Below are 19,387 nucleotides of genomic sequence, written 5' to 3' on the forward strand. Positions count from 1 at the left end.
CCAAAAACATGATTATATTATTATATTTTCCACGCTGAGTAAATAAATAGTCATTTAAATTGTATAGAATATTGTCAGCTGCAATCTTGTATAGAAAATTCAAAATTATAATTAGTTGATAGTACCTAGCTAATTAATATTTAAATTTGATCATGGAAAATTGCATTACGTTACAAAGTGTTTTGAATAAGTACCTATAGGTACTTATTGAACTCACCTATACTATATTATAGAGTTCAATACCAGTTTTGAGACAGGATGTCAGATGATGCTTAATTTTACAATTATAGTTGGTTGGTGTACTTGTATTGTCTTTTGGTTTTACAGTGATTGCTATTTGTTGTATGCATTATTATAATATCGCACACCTATGTATATCAAAATTGTAACAATTAAAAAAATTACTTTTTCAGGAATGTCGAAAAACCAGGGTTTCGTTAACCGTTATTTATTTGTTCAGTTCAAAATTATATCTAAGAACGTAAACTAGGAATAACGTTATAATTTTTTTTACCCCAAAAACGTTAAACCGAATAATGTTTTTAATTTATTTGCTCCGAGAATGTTATACCGAATAACGTTATAATTTGTTTTACAACAAATTTTGCTAAGTTAGGTTAGGTTAGCAAAAATAGTGATAAAGAATAATGTTCTAAAAATGTTGACTGGTCGATAAGTTTTGGATCCGTGTTTTCCATTAATTTATAAAATACAAATTATATTAAAACTTAAACGTTTTCTGAGCACTGAGTTCCGTTATAAAAAAAATCTAACCATAATACTACATAATACTAAAAAAAACGTATGGGTAGAAGGGTCTCAGCTCCTTAACCTCCTTGGATTTTACAAATATCAGCAATACGCTAGTTATCATATAGTATATTATTATACATTATACATATATGCTTCTAGTTCTAAAGTATACAAATTATATGTAACGAAATTACATTACAATCATAATTTATTCCATTAATTCCACGGATTTATAGATTTAACCGTTTTTATCTGATAATTTATAGTATACAATATCTAAAACTCAGTGTGGTACATGGACGCAATTTTTTTTTTCTTATTGTAGAGACATGTTGCACGGCCAGAATGAAGTATTTGATTACGATATAAATTTAAAATATATCAAAAATAAATATAATATAATTCCCTAATATTACAAAAAAAAAAAAAAAAATAATATTCAATAACTCCGTACATAATTTACACATCATATCGGATGTGTGACTATATGCAAAATCAAATACATTGACTAAAAATAATTTTAGTAATTGTGTTTTCAATACTTAAATACATTAAAATGCACGTTTTAAGTTTTTAAACGTACAATAAATACAATGTTATTGTGATTTTGTGGTTCCGAATGTTGTACATAATAAACTGTTAAATTATTCGCCCTTAGATTAAGACACATGCGCTGATCTACGACCTTAAGACCTGTACCGATCGTACGATATGCAAATCACCGGCGCATCCTGTGCACTGGGTAGATTCATTTACACAATTAATAAATATGTAACGGTTATATAAAAATAAAAGCAGCGGCAGGTTCGCACTTCTTGACAGTGTACAGTGTATTTTTCCCTTTCGAGCGACGACGACCGACGATAACCAGATTTAAACACACACACACACAATATATTTTAGTATATTAGTGTACGTTATATTTTAGTCGGGAAAATGTCAAGACAACAAGCCATCGAGCTTAAGATCAAGGCCGACAGAGAAATAGCGTTGAACGCCGGTCGGAAACTAGTGCAATGCGATCCCGGTGACGAGATTGTCATATCTGGATTTTCTGGATCGTTCCCGAACTCCGACGGCCTACCGAATTTCGCTGAAAATCTTTTCAATAAAGTGGACCTTATATCGGACGACGACAGACGATGGACTATTGGTATGGATCACAATAATTAATATATACATATAAATATGTATGCCTATTAATACCGATTTTTGTTCAAACCGTTAGACGACATAATAATTATAAATATGCAATTATAGTTATTATAAATATTATATAATTATTAAACACTACATTCGACGTTGTTTGTTTGTATAGGACACCCGGAAATTCCTCAGCGTACTGGAAAATTGAACGAAGTAAATAAATTTGATGCGGCCTTTTTCGGTATTCATTATAAACAAGCTCACACAATGGACCCTATGTGTCGTATTATCCTGGAAAAAGCGTACGAAGCAATTATGGATTCAGGTATAATTATAAAAAAAACATATATTTACAAGCGCCGAGGTTTATTACAATTTAATTATAACAATTATCTACTAAGAAAACAATTGGTACCGTAATAATACTATACACATATTATATATTAAGAACGTATAACAGTTCAAGGACGATAAAAACCTTTTTTTTTACCTTTTCTTTAGGCTTTATTTTCGTTGTTAGGTTCTTAAAATTAAATTGAATAAACATAAAACATATAATTTAATACCTAATAAAGTTGTATTTAAATGTTTATTGACGGAAAAAGAAATTACCAACCTCCTGCGTAATCACACTGTTTTTAATTAAAAATAAGCGTTATAATAAAAAAATGTATTTATGAATTTTGTTTTTTACGATTACATTTAGCAGAATTTTCGTGCCTGGGCTTTCAGGACTAAATTCCAATAAATAAATTATAGATAATTTATTAGAAAATGTCTCTTAAAATACTCAAAAAAAAAAAAAAATTAGTTAGGTACACAATGTTATTGGTTATTATTTTTATTTTGAGGAGTAATTAATCAAAACTAAAGCTTTTATAACAAAAAATATAAACATTAAGAAATTTTATAATTATCTAAAATTATGAGATAATAAGTTGTTTAAGTCACTCTATACAACCATGCTAATTAATTCGTGTCGGGCGGTAGCCCGTTTCACCTATGTACTAATCTATCCAACTGTCACCTATAGTTTATAAATAACACTCAACGCTATTGTAACATACATGGTAATCTATTTATATAAGCCACTCGTTTTTTTAAATTTTTCAAATTTTTAGTTTTTCTATTTGAAGACACTTTAACTATTATGTTATTTTATAATAATAGACAACATCCAAATTTTTATGTTTTTCGGTAAATTCAAGAGCTCTATCAACTTTTGAAAAATAAATAGTAGCGTATATATTTTATTAATTTTTTTAATTAAGAATAATTACCAAAAAATGTTGGTGGATCGATAACCAGTTTTAAATAATTTATTTGAAGTTATTAATGTTGGAAGTGCGAAATCGGAGTGTAGTATATTATTTTTACTCAATCGCACAAGGACTCCCGTCCTAAATTTTAAGCTTTAATAACTTTGAAAGTAATCAATCAAAACTGATTATCGATCAGTCACCATTTAAAGCAAATTATTCTTATTTAAAAAAAATTAATTACATATAGACGTATTATTTAAATTTCGAAAGTTAATAGCACTGTAAAATACTAAGAAAGGTAAATACTTCGTAATTTTTATAATATTGTAAAATAACAATAATTAAAGTTTTTTAAAAAAAGAACAACTATAAAATTACAATTATTTTTAAAGAAATTTAGGGTCTTATGTTTATAAATCGCTTTGTATTTTCATTTTGAGTAGACATTCAAATAACCGAGTCCTGTAACAATAATTAAGCGTATGATATTATAATGAAATAACATATAAAGACTTAGATAGAGATAAATGTTCGTGATATAATATTTATTTTGGTTTATTAAACATATTTTATACTTGTATACATTAGGTTATTCTCCCAAATCATTGAAAGGATCAAAGACAGGAGTGTTTGTCGGAGCTTGCTTTAGTGAGTCCGAGAAAACATGGTTTTACGAAAGATTACAAGTGAATGGTTTTGGTCTCACGGGATGTGCACGTGCAATGCTCGCCAACAGAATATCATATTGGTTGGGAGTGAATGGTAAGAAATTGTTGTTACGGGGAAAACAGTAGAGTCGTACACATTTTGTGATTCAATCTTATCAATTACCCTAACTAGCTTTGTCTCTCATCCATATCATATCTAATGTTTGCAAAGGCACAGCTACCCCCAAGTCTCTAGAAAAGCGCTCTAATAGTTCAAAGGCTACATAATGCGTCGCATCCGTAACTACACATGTTATATTCGCTCAACAATGTCACAAGATAGATTTTTCTAAGATCTGTGTATGCATTAAACGAAAGACGTCTAATAAAATAGAGTAAATATTATAATAAATGTATTTGGTGAAAAATATCGAAGCTCAGATTGTAATTTACTTATTTTATTAATTTTTTAAAATTTTAGATATAAATATTATTTATAAAATATTCTGATACTTGCCTACATGAGGTAGGGGGGGGGGAGTGCGAAAGTATTTTGAAAACAACAGCTGGCACTGTAGCCCCTCTAGTTCAGAGACCTAGTTACACCTATGAATGTTTATTCATTGTTATACAATATTGTCTGTCGCCGATATGCGCGGGACATTGTATGATCAAGTCTATAGCAGAAGCTTTTATTAAAATAGGCGGTTTAATAAAAAAAAATTGTTTAAGAAAATATTCCTTGCTTTCCTCAACTCCTAGTGAATACTAATTAGGTGTTGGACTTTCAAAATGCAGATTGACAAAAAACGATAGATGCTCTAGTTTAAGCATTAGAAATTATTATTAGAGTAGAAAAAAAAAGAAAGTATTTAAAAACAATACTGAATAAAAAATCTATTAAATTCTCTTTTAAAAATAGTAATGTATTCAATTTTTATCAAGGTCCTAGTTACACTGTGGACTCTGCCTGTTCTTCGAGTTTATATGCATTGGAGCACGCTTACAAAGCAATTCGCGATGGCCATTGCGATGCTGCATTGGTCGGTGGCTGTAACCTGTGTCTTCATCCGTACGTATCTCTTCAATTTGCACGTTTGGGTGTACTATCCATGGACGGACGGTGTAAATCGTTCGACGAAGCAGCTAATGGATACGTTAGATCGGAAGCGGTTTGCGTTGTATACTTACAAAAATCGAAATGTGCCAAACGAATATATGCCAGGCTCATTCACGCCAAAACCAATTGCGACGGTTACAAGGAACAAGGAATCACGTACCCTTCGGGGCCGTTACAACAGAGATTATTAGAAGAATTTTACGAAGAATGTGAAATAAAACCCAATACTCTGGCTTGGATCGAAGCCCACGGAACTGGAACAAAAGTAATTATTTCATTTAACTTCATAATTGTTTATCAAGGATATTATTAATCATATTAGTGATTTACTTCAATAGGTCGGCGATCCTGAAGAGGTAAAAGCTCTTGAAAACGTATTCTGCCCTGGTCGCAAAGAGCCTTTATTAATAGGTTCTGTGAAATCCAATATTGGACATTCAGAGCCAGCGTCAGGACTGTGTTCTGTGGCGAAAGTTATAATAGCCATGGAGACTGGTTATATACCTCCCAACATAAATTTTAACACGCCTAGGGAAGATATCAGCTCTTTCTTCAACGGCCGTATTAGCGTAGTCGCTGACAAAACACCTTGGAATGGTGGTATGGTTGGAATAAATTCCTTTGGTTTTGGCGGCGCTAATTGTCACGTATTACTCGACTGGAACAAGAAGAATAAAATAAACAATGGCCTTCCTGATGATGATTTACCTAGATTAGTAGTGGCATCTGGCAGAACAGAAGAAGCTGTGTCAGTTATGCTAAATGACGTAAGTATTTATACCAAACAATATACAATCGAAATTAAGTATACACTAATATTATGCAATGATGTTCAATTGATAAAAAATAGAAAATATCTAATTTATGATTAATATGTTTAAAGTTAATATCAAGACCGCTAGATAGAGAATATGTGCGTTTGTTCCACGATATTCAAGCTGACGAGATTCCTGGACATATTTACAGAGGATATACTATTCTATCAAAAAATTTAAAAATAAATAGGCCAATTGATATACAGGTATAAATATTAATTGATTCATTGAATTCGGTTGTAAAAACCCAATGCTTGTTTTTTAGTATTATTCCGGCGAAACACAACCTGTATGCTTTGTATTTTCGGGCATTGGCGCTCAATGGCCAGGAATGGGAAAGTCATTAATGAAGTTACCGGCTTTCAGTGCATCAATTAATAAATGCCACAATATTCTCAAACCGTTAGGAGTCGATTTGATAAAAGTTATAACTGACTTGGATCTCGGAACGTTCAACAATCCCGTGAACTTAATTGTGGGAATTGCAGCTATGCAAGTAAATATACATATTTAAAAAATGTGAAATAAAGTATTTATTTATAATACTTCGCTTGTGTTTTTAGATTGCGTTATTTGATGTATTATCTTATGCTGAAATTACTCCAGACTTCTTAATTGGTCATTCGCTGGGCGAATATGTTTGTGCATATGCCGACGGGTGTCTTACGACTGAGGAGACAATCAAACTTGCGTATTACACGGGAATTGCTATAATAGAATCAAAACTACCTTCGGGCGAATTGGCGTTTGTTGGCATAGGTTATCAAGAAATACAAAACGCTCTTCCTGTAAACATCGAAGTTGTTTGGCAAAACTCGGTAAACAGCTGTACTATAATAGGAGCAAAAGAACAAGTAGACCAATTTATTTCTCAGTTGAAGTCGAAAAACATTTTCACTCAAATTATCAGTACGAATAGTACACCTTATCATTCGAAAGCATTCGAAAAAGCAGCACCAAAAATATTTGAATACCTTAAAAAAATTGTGTCCAATCCCAAAAAGCGTTCAGAAAAATGGATAAGCACTTCAATACCTGAAGACAAATGGAATACCGATGTTGCGAAACACTTTTCAGCAGAATATGCTGTAAACAATTTGTTAAATAACGTCTTGTTTGGCGAAGCACTAGAACGTTTACCGAAAAATGCAACAGTGATTGAGGTAGGTCCTCATGGAATTTTACAAAATATTCTAAAATCGTCGGAGAAGAACATTTCAAACATCGAGTTGATGAACAAAAACCGTGATGATGGACTCGATTATATGCTAACAGCATTTGGAAAGTAAGATCATAATAAATGCTTTGGCGCAACTAATAAAGGGCTGGGTAAAGCTGTTTACACTGTTTAAAAACTCTCAAAGCTCTCCCAGAATTTCGGTAAAAATTAAAACCGTTTCTTGGGAGATATGTCTGATTTGCTTTACCCACATTTTTCGAGAGCCTGAAAAAATTTGAAAGAATTCCCCTAGCTTCCTTGTCTTTAGTTGCGCCAATAAATATATTGTGTCTGACTATTATGATATTTAAAATAAAATTGTAATTGTTTATTTGTACGTTTAATCTGTCAAATTATATTATACATTTATATAACGTAAGTAAAAACAAATATTCGACCCTAAATATTCTTGCTCTGTACAGACTGTTTGAATTGGGTCTTAATCCGAAATTGAGCAAACTTTATCCGGAAATCGAATTTCCGGTAAGTCGAGGCACACCAATGATTGCGCCTCTAGTGCGATGGGAACATTCGGAAGACTGGTTTGTCACTATGTACCGTGTGCAAGACAAAATAAAATCAGGCGAGCGTAACATTTCAATATCTTTGAAGGATGATGAAAACGAATATATAGGTGGTCACGTCATTGACGGCAGAAATTTATTCCCCGCTACCGGCTACCTAGTATGATTGAATACTATAAAAACAACGATTTAAAATTGTTTTCTCTAAGCTTCTTTAACATTTTAATTTTGTAAACAAAAAGGTTTTAGCTTGGGAAACACTTGCTCTGATGCGTGGAGAGCTTTATTCTGAAGTACCAATATGTTTTGAGAACGTTCGTTTCCAAAGAGCAACAAATATTCCTAAAGACGGTGTCGTGGAATTCGTCGTAATGGTCCAAAAAGGTAGTGGAACATTTGAAGTGGTCGAGAGTGGAGCACCTGTTGTTACTGGTCGTTTATATATTCCAAACGATGTCAATAAAAAAATGATCGACATGCCACCTCATCCAAACGTCATCAATGAAACAGATCTCAACAAAAAAGACATTTACAAAGAGTTGAGACTCAGAGGGTACAACTACCACGGGTTGTTTAGAAGTTTAAATCGAGTAAATCTAGATGGTAAGGTTTATATTTTTAATACACTATTTTAGATCTCTGAAATGAAGTGTTTTACTTTCGATGCGGTAGCTGGGAAGGTTTAAGTTTTACAATAATGTTTTTTTATTGTGTGTTAGTCCTGTGGATTGATTTACCCGAATAGCAAATCTCTATCGGTCCGTAATCGTATGCGATTGATACTTTGGTAGTCAGAAGAGAGAAGTACACCCTTCTTCCTTCAAAATCGAGAATAACACTAAAAAAATGTACGAATTATTAAACTACAGCACGCTACAAATATTTTGAACATAGTCGAATTAGGTCTAAATTTCTATAGAATATTCTTCACTTAAAGTACAATAGATAAACGTTAACAAACTAAACAAAATATCATAAATTCTTTCCTCTAGAAGTGGCGGAAACTTTTTATTTATTTCTCTTTTTCGAGCAAAGTTTCAAGACTTAGATGTACAAATTTACTGAAGGTAGATCTAGTGTGGAGGTATAAAATATACAATTTTCTCAAAAATCTGTATTTTAACTTTTTTTATTAAAGGAAAACCCTCCAAAAAAACTGAGCTCTACACAAATGTTTTTATTAATGCTTTTCTAATGTTTATATTTATTGCATTTGTGGTTAGTAGTTTTTTTGAAAAATACCTGCTTGGCTTGTACTATTCTACAATTCATGTCTGTGGCACTTTTCCCGAAACTTGTGACTTTGCTTCCTAATTTTATACTGTCCATACTTATGTTCGTATTTACTTGCTGGCTGCTATAAACTAGTATTTTTGTCTTAGCCTTATTAATATTCATATTATATTCTTGTTTAGGTGTATTATTAATTGTTTGAAGCATTCCTTCTAGGTTCTCTTTACTGTCTGCTATAATTTTTTCTATGATTAGTCTAAGACACATTATTGCTTCCTTTGTTCTTTTATTCTTTCTAAACCCAAACTGATATCCTGTTAAATTTTCTTCTATTTTCTTTTCTATCTGTTTATGTACTTTTTTTGTTAGAATCTTCGACGAATGTGATATTAGGTTTATTATTCTATACTCTTCGCATTTTTCCTTATTTTTCTTCTATGGTATAGGTATTATTACGCATTTTTCGAAGTCTTCAGGACCTGTTTCATAGGCATTTGTTATTATACTACACAGTACTTTCTTTTCCAATTCCTTCTAAGGTCATCAACAGTTTGCCATTCAGATTATCAATTCAAGGGGCTTTATTATGTTTTAGCTGTTGATTCAGTTTCTTCCCTCGTCATCACGATCATCGGATTCCCTCGTCATCGGATGGTAGGTCCGATAGAGTCATGATTTTCATTCTCACTTCTGGGGGGTTCTATGCCTTTTATCCATGCTTTCTATTTTATACAACTCTTCAATGTATTCTTTCAGACTATCAAGTTTTCTTTTTCTTCCAAAACTATTTTTTCGTATTTTCCTCTGAGAATTTTTACTCCACTTTTGTTTGTACCAAAAAATAGTTTTATAATTTTACAAGCTTTAACACTTCAGCCTTTTGCGATTTTCTACCCATTCCTTTTTTGCTCTCTTAGCTTCTCTGTTCACCATGTTTCTGTATTTTTTGTACTCTCTTCTGTTTTTCTATTTTTATAATTTCTTCCTGTTTCTTTGAGTTTTACTAGTTTGGTGCTAATCCATGGCTTTATCGGATTGTTTTTATGTTTTCCTAAATTAAGTCAGCCGTTTTTGTGATTGTTTCTTTAAGCATTTCCAATGTATCCTCGTCATTTCCCTGTTTTTTGTTTGTTTTTCTCATAATTATTCCATTTACCTCTTAGTAAAATTTTCATTTTGTTTCTTCCTGCTTAATTTTTTCTATGTCTCTTGATTTCTTATAGGCATTATCTTGTTTTTATGATTACAAGAGTATGTTCTGAATCTACATCTGCTACCGGATAACTTTTACTTTGCTTGATTTCTATGTTATTTTTTAACTAGTATACAGTTCAACTGATACCTATTACCTCCTTCAGGCATAGTCCAAGTATATTTTCTGCGTTTTGGCTACGAGTGTTATCATAATGTTGTTACTATCTTTATTAGCTAGTTTTGCTATGTATGTTTTCTTTTTAGCTTGTAATAATCATTATTGTATTTGTTAGTTAATAATATGTTGTGTTTTATTTCTTTGTACAAAAACCTTAAACAGTATTAGTTCTTCAATCAATCACAGTGAGAACATTGTGTTGGTGATTATCATATCCCTTTCCTTACAGAATTCTATAATTCTATCACCGCTTTGCTTTCTTATTCCAAGTCCAAACTTTCCTGTTACTGTGGACATATTCTAACCCTGGACCAACAGGGGATTTGTATTTCTACAATAATTATAGGTTCACAACGAAGTAATTTTTTAAAATTGATTTTATCACTTTCAGTTGAAATAATTCATATAAATATCTCCTCGGCCACCATATACTCCGTTACCACTATGCCCCGACACTTTTATACTGACTTTTTTTTATATATGTTTTTAATACTAAACATTTTCAGCTACTGTTGGAAGTATTGGATGGTTTAATAATTGGGTTGCATTTATGGACAATATGTTACAAATTCAAATTCTAAGAGAAGATACTAGAGGACTTTTTGTTCCAACCTCTTTACAAAAACTTACAATTGATGTGAAAAAGCACGCTTCGGTTTTGTCAACTCTTCCAACTGAAAATACTGGTAATATTTTATAACACATAAGTATAAATAATAATGCACAGTCAGAGTTGGGCATTATTTAAATCATTTTTTATTCGAATACCCGTCGAATAGTTTTATATAATAATTATTCAAATAAAAAAGAACTTTGATTAAATGATTTATTCCGAGTTTTTTTAAATATTTTATTTTTCTTAGGTTAATTATTTTATTTTTGACATAATTTAAAAACTTTATTGCGATTATTCTTATAAAAATGTTTAAATAAAACAATTATTTGGATAAGTCATCTTAAAATAGTATCGTATAAAGAGATTATTCAAATAAATTAGTTATTACTCGTTATTTAAATAAAAAATGCCCAACTATGTGCACAGTGCACGCTTTTTATAACTATAACTTAAAAGATCGCTAAGTTTATTGTGCTTTGTATCTTCAAATTGTATTATTTAAGGTGAACTTTAACAAACATCCAAAATGGGTACCTAGTGTTCTAAGATTTTTAATCTCTAAATCAGTTTTAGATAACCTATACCTGTGTATCTTATAGCATTGATTATAAATTATATTTATTATATTTATAATCAATGCTTATAGATACAATTGCAATACACAAGAAATTAGTTTTAATCGATTTGAGATTTATAAAAAATTAGGCAATATATCTATTTTTATATAAAAATGTTTTTATATACCTATTTAAAATTTTGCGTATAGTCATTTATTTTCTCGGAATATAATTAAAATTTTTTATTTTATTTTACTATTTTTTAATTAAATTATTTACATAATAATTATTATATATATATATTCTACTAAACAAAAATAATCTATTAGTGTTTTTAAAATTAGACATAGAGGAAGTGCAGTGGAGTAAACATAAATACAAATTCTATTTCGCAGCTCATTTGCCCCTATCTACACTTTTAATCGTTAATAAATTCAAAATTAATTATTCAAAACTGATTATCGACTAGTCAACATCACAGATTATTTTTTTATTTAAAATGTTGGTATAACAATGGCTTTCGTTTAATGGATCACCTTGAATTTTTTTTAAGTAAACTGTATAGTAATTTAGTAAATTGGCTAACCTGTTGAAAATTAATAGTTTTTACAAATTTTATTAGAAATTCCTGTGTACGTGTATCCGGAAATAGATCTTATACAATCTGGAGGTGTGGAAATTAGAGGGCTTCATGCAAATGCAATTTCTAAGCGGAAGCCACTTGCTGATCCTGTTTTAGAAAAATATGTATTTGTGCCAAATATATCTCAATTGGTAAATATAAACTAAATATATTATAGTAATTATTATTGTTTGATTTTGTGTAATATCTTAATTATTTTTATATTCTAGAAATATTCATTAGATGATATTGTTCGTATTTCTTTGCACTTGGTTATTGAAAACGTAATGGGTATCAATATAAAAACGGTAGAAATTTTGAATAAAACTATAAATTCAGACGTCCAAATAATAAGTCCCATCATTCTGAATGTTTTAGCGGATTTACCACTTTTACAGGTACTTCGTGTGCATCGTCGACCAGTTAACGTACATTTTTTTTTAAAAACTGTTTTCTGTTTTATGGACAGCCTGAAGTAACTGTATTGTCTGATGGAAATCATCCTCAACTGAAAGACATTCCATCTAATATAACGGTCGAAGATAAAAAATTACCAGGGGACCAATCAGTTCTTTTTTCGGTCGGGACTGGAGTTCTGGAGGACATCGTTTTGTTAGAACAAGTTTTCAATACACTTAAACCTGGGGGATTCTTGCTATCCCGCGAAAAGCAAAATGTAGTTCCACCAGCAAATCTTGTTGATGTATGTTTCGATGCTACTTTAGAAAGCGAAAGACTTTTCCTCGTTAAGAAAGTAAGACAAAATGCTATATTCATGTTTATGTTAAAATTATGGTATAAAAAAACTTATGTTTAATGAACACAAATATATAATTAAAATTACTTTTAGCCAGTTGAAGAGAACGGTGCTCCACTCGTCATAAAAATTTCAAGCACCGAATTTTCATGGTTGCCTACTTTGCAAAATGCTTTGAAAAGCGACGAAGCTACAGCCAAACAGAAAGTCATACTTTTAGCAGAAAATGATACATCTAACGGAATAATTGGTCTCTTCAATTGTATCAGAAAGGAACCAGAAGGCAATAGAACTAGGTACGCGAAACATCAATTAGAACAATAGTGTTAGCCAAAAAAATATTAGTGCATTCGAACCTTAATAGAAATCATTAATATAGGGTAAAGGACCAATACTGTATCCTGTACATAATAGCTTGAAAAAACCTTAATCTCTACTTACACCATTTATACTAACTGGTCGGGTTCGAGTTAACAAAAAGGCTTCATATTCGATTTTTTGATTGTACATTATATTTATCCAATTTACTGAAATTAATATTATCAAAAACTCAATCCAAAAAAAAATGTACATGAATACGCGTATTTTGGAGACTATTTGGCCATCTTCAGCGCTAACAACAAATAAAAATAAAATATTTAAATAAATCCTTAACCACAAAAATAATGTTCTATAACATATGCGTAGTTCGGCAGCAATGTTATTATTGACTGACTCAGTCTGTTATATGCATTGATGATGGTAACATTGCTGTCGAAATACGTATACTCATAGAGAATTATCTTTGTGGTCAAGAATTTATTTAAATATTTAATTATTTTATAATATAGAGGGTGTAATGTAAAGTTCTACCGAGCTTCAAATGAGACATTCAGGATGCTCTATGGGTACAATAAATAGTATTAATTTTTTTTTTAATTTTAAAATTATTTAAAATAGAACTCGTATCTCATTTAAAAATTGTCTTACAAAAAAAATTATTTCAGATTTGAAATTGAGAGAAAAAATATTGTTGAATTGATAAGTAACATGATTTTTTGGTATCTGGCCACCTTGCGTCCATCAAGTGGCCAATGAGTGGCCGGCATGTGACCAAAACCAACATATGACAGATGACCCATCATTTTGGGTAGAATTTTATTCTCAATTCAGTGGTATCCTTAGAATTATTTTATATTAAATGATGTGTCGCATGCCATATGTTGGTTTTAGTCACATGCCGGCCACTCGGTGGCCACCCTGTGGACGTATGTGTGGCTAGACACCAAAAAATCATGTTACATATCAATTCAACAAGATTTTTTCTCCCGATTTCAAATATGAAATTTTTTTTTTCGTAAGACAATTTTTTAATGAGATACGAGTTATATTTTAAATAATTTTTAAATTTAAAAAAAAAATGAATACCATTTATTGTACCCATAGAGCATCCTTAATGTCTCATTTAATGCTCGGTAGAACTTTACATTACACCCTGTATAATCGCAAGTGCTGCTTAAGTTTTTTTAGAAAAATGAGATATTTCAGTACATTTTAAATCTACTCTCATAAACCCTTACATTCTATTATATAGAACTTTATGATAAGTACTAATTCCTAAATTTAAACGATCGCTAAAGATTTTGAATATTTTTTTTTATTGAAGCGAAGAAATTTAAAAGCAAGAATATAAATTAGTTGTTTTTTTACAATTATATAATTAATTAATAAATGAACCATTTTTTATTGTAATTGTTTAGATGTGTATTCATAATGGATTCGAATGCACCAGCTTTCTCTCTAGATAATCAATTTTACCAGGAACAACTGAAAAAAGATTTAGCATTAAATGTGTTTAAAAACAATGCTTGGGGCTCGTATAGACATTTGGTTCTCGAACCACCATCCTTGGTCGAATGCGAACATGCATATATAAATTCATTGGTACGAGGAGATCTTTCATCGTTGAAATGGCTGTCTGGACCATTAAAACCTTATTCAAGGAAACTGTCAGATAATACCCAAATTATACATGTATGTTATGCTGCCTTGAATTTCCGTGACATTATGTTAGCTACTGCAAAGCTTGCTCCTGAGGTGGTGGCTAAAGGTCGAATCAATCAAGAAAGTGTAATAGGTTTTGAATATGCTGGATGGACTGAACGCGGAGAAAGAAATATGGGAATGATACAATGTCGAGCTTTATCTACATTAATATGTAATGATCCATATATAAGTTGGAAAATACCCGATGATTGGACATTAGAAGAAGCGGCAACTGTTCCAGTTGTCTATGGAACTGTAAGAAATAGAACTCTTTCAATGTTTGACCAACATTAACTTCTAAACTGTAATGCTTCTTTAGGTGTATTACGCTTTGGTGCTCAGTGGTCGTATAAGACGGGGTGATTCTGTTCTCATTCATGCTGGTACCGGTGGAGTTGGCCAAGCTGCGATATACTTAGCACTTCATTATGAGTGTGAAATTTTCACTACGGTGGGGACGCCGGAAAAACGAGAATTCATTAAAAACAATTTCCCACAAGTATATAATATACTGAACATATTATTTTCACGAATATGTTTAACAAAAACTAATTTCTAGATACCAGAAAGTCATATTGGCAATTCCAGAGATACTTCTTTCGAGCAAATGATTATGATGGAAACAAATGGTAGAGGCGTAGATATAGTATTAAACTCACTAGCAGAAGAAAAACTTCTTGCCTCCGTGAGATGTTTAGCTACTGGTGGACGTTTCTTAGAAATCGGAAAGTTTGATTTGGCCAACAACAGTATGTTGGGTAAGTCTACTTTTAAAAAAAAATATATGTACAACACATTTTAACAAAATTATACATGACGTAATGAAAACATATAACCATTTACCATAGGTATGGAAGTGTTTTTAAAAGAAATCAGTTTCCACGGCGTTATGTTGGACTCTTTATTCGATAGTCCAAAGGAATGGAAAAATTTGCTAAAGGATGGAGTTCAAACACTTATCGATCAGGGTGCTATCAAGCCTTTAGTGCGAACTGTTTTTGAATCAGATCAAATAGAACAAGCATTTAGATATATGGCTGCTGGTAAACACATTGGCAAAGTACTTATAAAAGTTCGACCTGAAGAAGAAAAAGGAATTGCTGTTAAACCAAAACCATATTTAAAATTAGCATATCCACGAGTGATGTTTGACGAAAATTCATCTTGTATAATTTGTGGTAATTATTTACAATTACTAGTAAACTAAAAGTAGAAACTAAAACTACATAGGTACGTATTCATAGATGTTAGGATGCATCGTAATGTGTTCATACAAATATCTAGATATTTTTTTATATAGAACAAAACAAATAGTTAGACGACCATTATGAAAAAACAACAAATTTTATATTTTCATTATTTCGTTTAAAAAGTTCATACCGAATATAGGTGGTCTTGGAGGATTTGGTCTTGAACTGGCCGATTGGTTGGTTTTGAGAAACGCTCGAAATATTGTTCTAACTACAAGGTCCGGTATAAGAAACGGATACCAAGCTATGAGAAAACGTGTATGGGAATCTTATGGCACTAATGTTGTCATATCAACTGCAGACATTACAACCGAGGAAGGTGTAAAAGAATTACTGGCACAAGCCAATAAAATGGGACCCGTTGCTGGAATATTTAACCTTGCCGTGGTAAGTAAATAATATAATGACAACGTTTTAATATCTATTTGATAATACAGGTACTTTAAAAATATGTGTTGTATATATGTTAGGTTTTAAAAGATGCTTTGTTTGAAAACCAAACAGAAGAAAACTTCGTAGCTTCAGCCGGGCCTAAATCTATTGCAACAGTATACCTCGATAAATATTCTAGGACTATGTGTCCACAACTCAAGCATTTTGTAATTTTCTCAAGTGTCAGTTGTGGTCGTGGAAATGCTGGCCAGACAAATTATGGTATGTCCAACTCTGTTATGGAAAGAATATGCGAACTACGACATTCGGATGGCTTACCGGCATTGGCTGTAGAATGGGGTGCAGTGGGTGATGTAGGTTTAGTAGCTGACATGGCAGAAGACCACGATCAAGAAGTAGTCATTGGCGGCACTTTACAGCAAAAAATTGGGAATTGTTTAGAAATCTTAGATGATTTAATAAACCAGAAAACATATCCTATAGTTTCAAGCATGGTGGTCGCAGAAAAACGAGCAACCGGTAGTAATGCGGGCACGATAGTCGATACCGTAATCAATATACTTGGTCTTAGAGATTTGAAGACTATTAGTTTACATTCGACCTTAGCTGAACTGGGTATGGACTCGATGATGGCTGTGGAAATAAAACAAACTTTGGAAAGACAGTTTGAAGTCTTTTTAACTCCTCAGGACATCAGGAGTCTGACATTCGCTAAGTTACAAGAAATTGAATCATCAGACGACAAAAACGAAAAGAAAACTGAAGATATAAAATCAATTACCAACTTACCTGATGTGGGCTTGAATTACTTGATTCGTGTAGTTGGAGATGAAGCGACTGCTTACAATTCTATTATGCGTATACCATCTTTATGCGATGATGGCTCCACCATAGAACAACCTACCAGTAGCCAACGCACTTTATTCGTTATACCGGGTCTTGAGGGTATTTCGTCAATTATGGAACCTCTAGCAAAGAACTTAGACATGCAAATATTATGTTTACAATACGATATAAAGAGTGAAGCACGAACTATCGAAGACATGGCAGCCGCCCATTATTTAGTACGTATATCTGTTATGCTTATATTTGTACTAATACTATTCATAAAAATATATTAACTATTATTGTAGGTACTCGAAGAGCGACTACCCATCAATCAAGAATTCTTAATTCTTGGATATTCATTTGGTGGACTCATTGCACTTGAACTAGTTAAGCTATTGGAAAAAAATAATCGCAAAGGAAAATTATGGTTGATTGATAGTGGTCCTATGTTTTTGAAAATTACCACTGAGTTTTCGCTTAGAGGTGAAAGATCACAAGAGCACGAAACACAAGTAAAACTAATAATGAGATTCCTCGATTTAGTTTGGCCAACAGACAAGTCAAAAGTACGTTTTATTAGTCTTAAGGTGAATGATATATTTTTTTCTAATGGTTATTTGTTTTAGTATGAAGCTGAGCTTTACAGTCTCAATACATGGGAAGAACGCTTGAATTTCTTGATAAGTAAATCTCCCGAAGACTCATATTATAGCCAAGAATACCAAAAAATATTACTGACAAGCGTCTACTACAAAATACAAGCAATTATCTCTTATAAAGAAAACCCGAATGGTAATTTAAAGACACCTGCTCTATTGATACGTCCAGACGAATTCAGTCTTCCAATAACTGAAGACTATGGACTCTCAAAGGTAATAACTGTTAAACTACTAATAATTTAGAAACTATTTAAATGCATAACAAATTTATTTTTATCCTACAGTATTTTGAAACACCAGTCATTGTCCACTTTGTCGAAGGAAATCACTACACAATGTTAGAAAACAAAAAAGTTGCTGAACTTATTATGAAATCGTCATGATCTAAAATGTTGTAAATATCCACTGTTTGTGTGTTTTAGTTGAATGAGTTATTTATTTTAAATAAAATACATGAAGTATTTCTAATTATATTATCACGCATAAGAAGTTGGTAAAAGTATGAAAAATTCACAATTGTAGTCGCGAAGAATGTAGGTAGCTAATTGGTTAGTTTAATCTTATTTAACTGTATAGGACTACAGTCTACAAAAGAAATTTAATTGGATGTAATATTGTCTATTAAATGTCATTTAGCTTTATTTTCATTGTCCTAAAAACATATAACAGTTATTAATAGGACAGGGTAGAATTTCATTATTTAGGATAATAGAGCCTAAAAGTTATGTTCTAAATATAACCAAAATATCCATGCATTTATGAGCTGAAAATGGCCTATACTAAACAATTTTTTTTCGTCTGATAATATTTATTTATGGTACACCGCACAATTCTCTAATTTTCCAAAAAAAAAAATCTATAGTTTTACTATTTTATTGGTATATTTAGATAAAAATAAATTTTAAATACAAAATATGCTGTTAGTATCGAAAATAATAAATGTACAAAAAATAAAAAAAAGCCTAAATATTTGAAAAAATATACAAAAAAAAAATGTAATTTCAATTCTTTAAAATGTAGTTTATATTTGTAGTACATCTAGCTACTTTTTGGACCATTCAGTTAAGTCATTCTAATCCATGAACTTTCAGTGCCAGCTATTTTAGCCTGTTGTTCATATAAGTAGGTATGTTAATAAACACTGTGGTGATGCAGGGAAAAGATGGTAGTCGCGATTGTTGTATTTATACGTGCGAGTCGCGTGACTTTGATCACAAGGTAGATGTAAATAACACGAATAACTTGATACAAACACTAGCACAATTAATTTAAATTAATTATTATAAATATACTATAGTGCAATAAACTAAATTACAAAACCGATTAGTTAAAAAAAACAAGCGAGTTGAACAACACATGCTCATATACAATTTTATAAGTTAACGAAAACAACTTTGATTAATGTAATATACATTTTATTACATTATAACATTAAAAATAAATGTACAAAATAAAAAAATAAAAAACAAGTTATTATACTTTTAAATTTTCAAAAAATAAAAACAATTTAGATAACCAGACTGTAATATTATATCTATTGCAGACAGGTTAAAAAATGTTGGCCTATGCCTCTTTTTATTCTTCACCAT

General features: G+C 31.1%; 1 protein-coding gene across 1 annotated transcript; it reads left to right on the plus strand.

Moving 5' to 3' along the window:
- Window positions 1–1,563: 1,563 nt before the first annotated feature.
- Window positions 1,564–18,274, plus strand: LOC126836267 (fatty acid synthase). Its single transcript, XM_050569517.1, has 24 exons — window positions 1,564–1,906; window positions 2,072–2,224; window positions 3,750–3,923; window positions 4,754–5,193; window positions 5,267–5,695; window positions 5,812–5,949; window positions 6,009–6,239; window positions 6,307–7,028; window positions 7,385–7,646; window positions 7,729–8,089; window positions 10,598–10,777; window positions 11,887–12,038; window positions 12,117–12,284; window positions 12,356–12,640; window positions 12,737–12,939; window positions 14,383–14,923; window positions 14,988–15,167; window positions 15,228–15,426; window positions 15,517–15,846; window positions 16,058–16,305; window positions 16,389–17,375; window positions 17,445–17,705; window positions 17,766–18,011; window positions 18,083–18,274. Exons 1-24 carry the CDS (start codon window positions 1,690–1,692, stop codon window positions 18,179–18,181), a joined length of 7,206 nt encoding a protein of 2,401 aa, XP_050425474.1. The 5' UTR covers window positions 1,564–1,689; the 3' UTR covers window positions 18,182–18,274.
- The last annotated feature ends 1,113 nt before the right edge of the window (window positions 18,275–19,387 follow it).

Source organism: Adelges cooleyi, unplaced genomic scaffold (assembly GCF_023614345.1).
Source record: "Adelges cooleyi isolate 19-005CV unplaced genomic scaffold, UGA_ACOO_1.1 ACOO_flye_CR_arks_rails_tigmint_CR_PRNA_23, whole genome shotgun sequence".
Taxonomy (NCBI): Eukaryota; Metazoa; Arthropoda; class Insecta; order Hemiptera; family Adelgidae; genus Adelges; species Adelges cooleyi.

What these genes read in the sequence shown, in the direction of transcription:
- LOC126836267 (XM_050569517.1), top strand. Translation starts at nt 1,690, where the DNA reads ATGTCAAGACAACAAGCCATCGAGCTTAAGATCAAGGCCGACAGAGAA. An exon ending in ATAGGCCAATTGATATACAG is followed by an intron (nt 5,950 to 6,008) that starts GTATAAATATTA and finishes CTTGTTTTTTAG; the next exon opens with TATTATTCCGGCGAAACACA. An exon ending in TTCCAGTTGTCTATGGAACT is followed by an intron (nt 14,924 to 14,987) that starts GTAAGAAATAGA and finishes ATGCTTCTTTAG; the next exon opens with GTGTATTACGCTTTGGTGCT.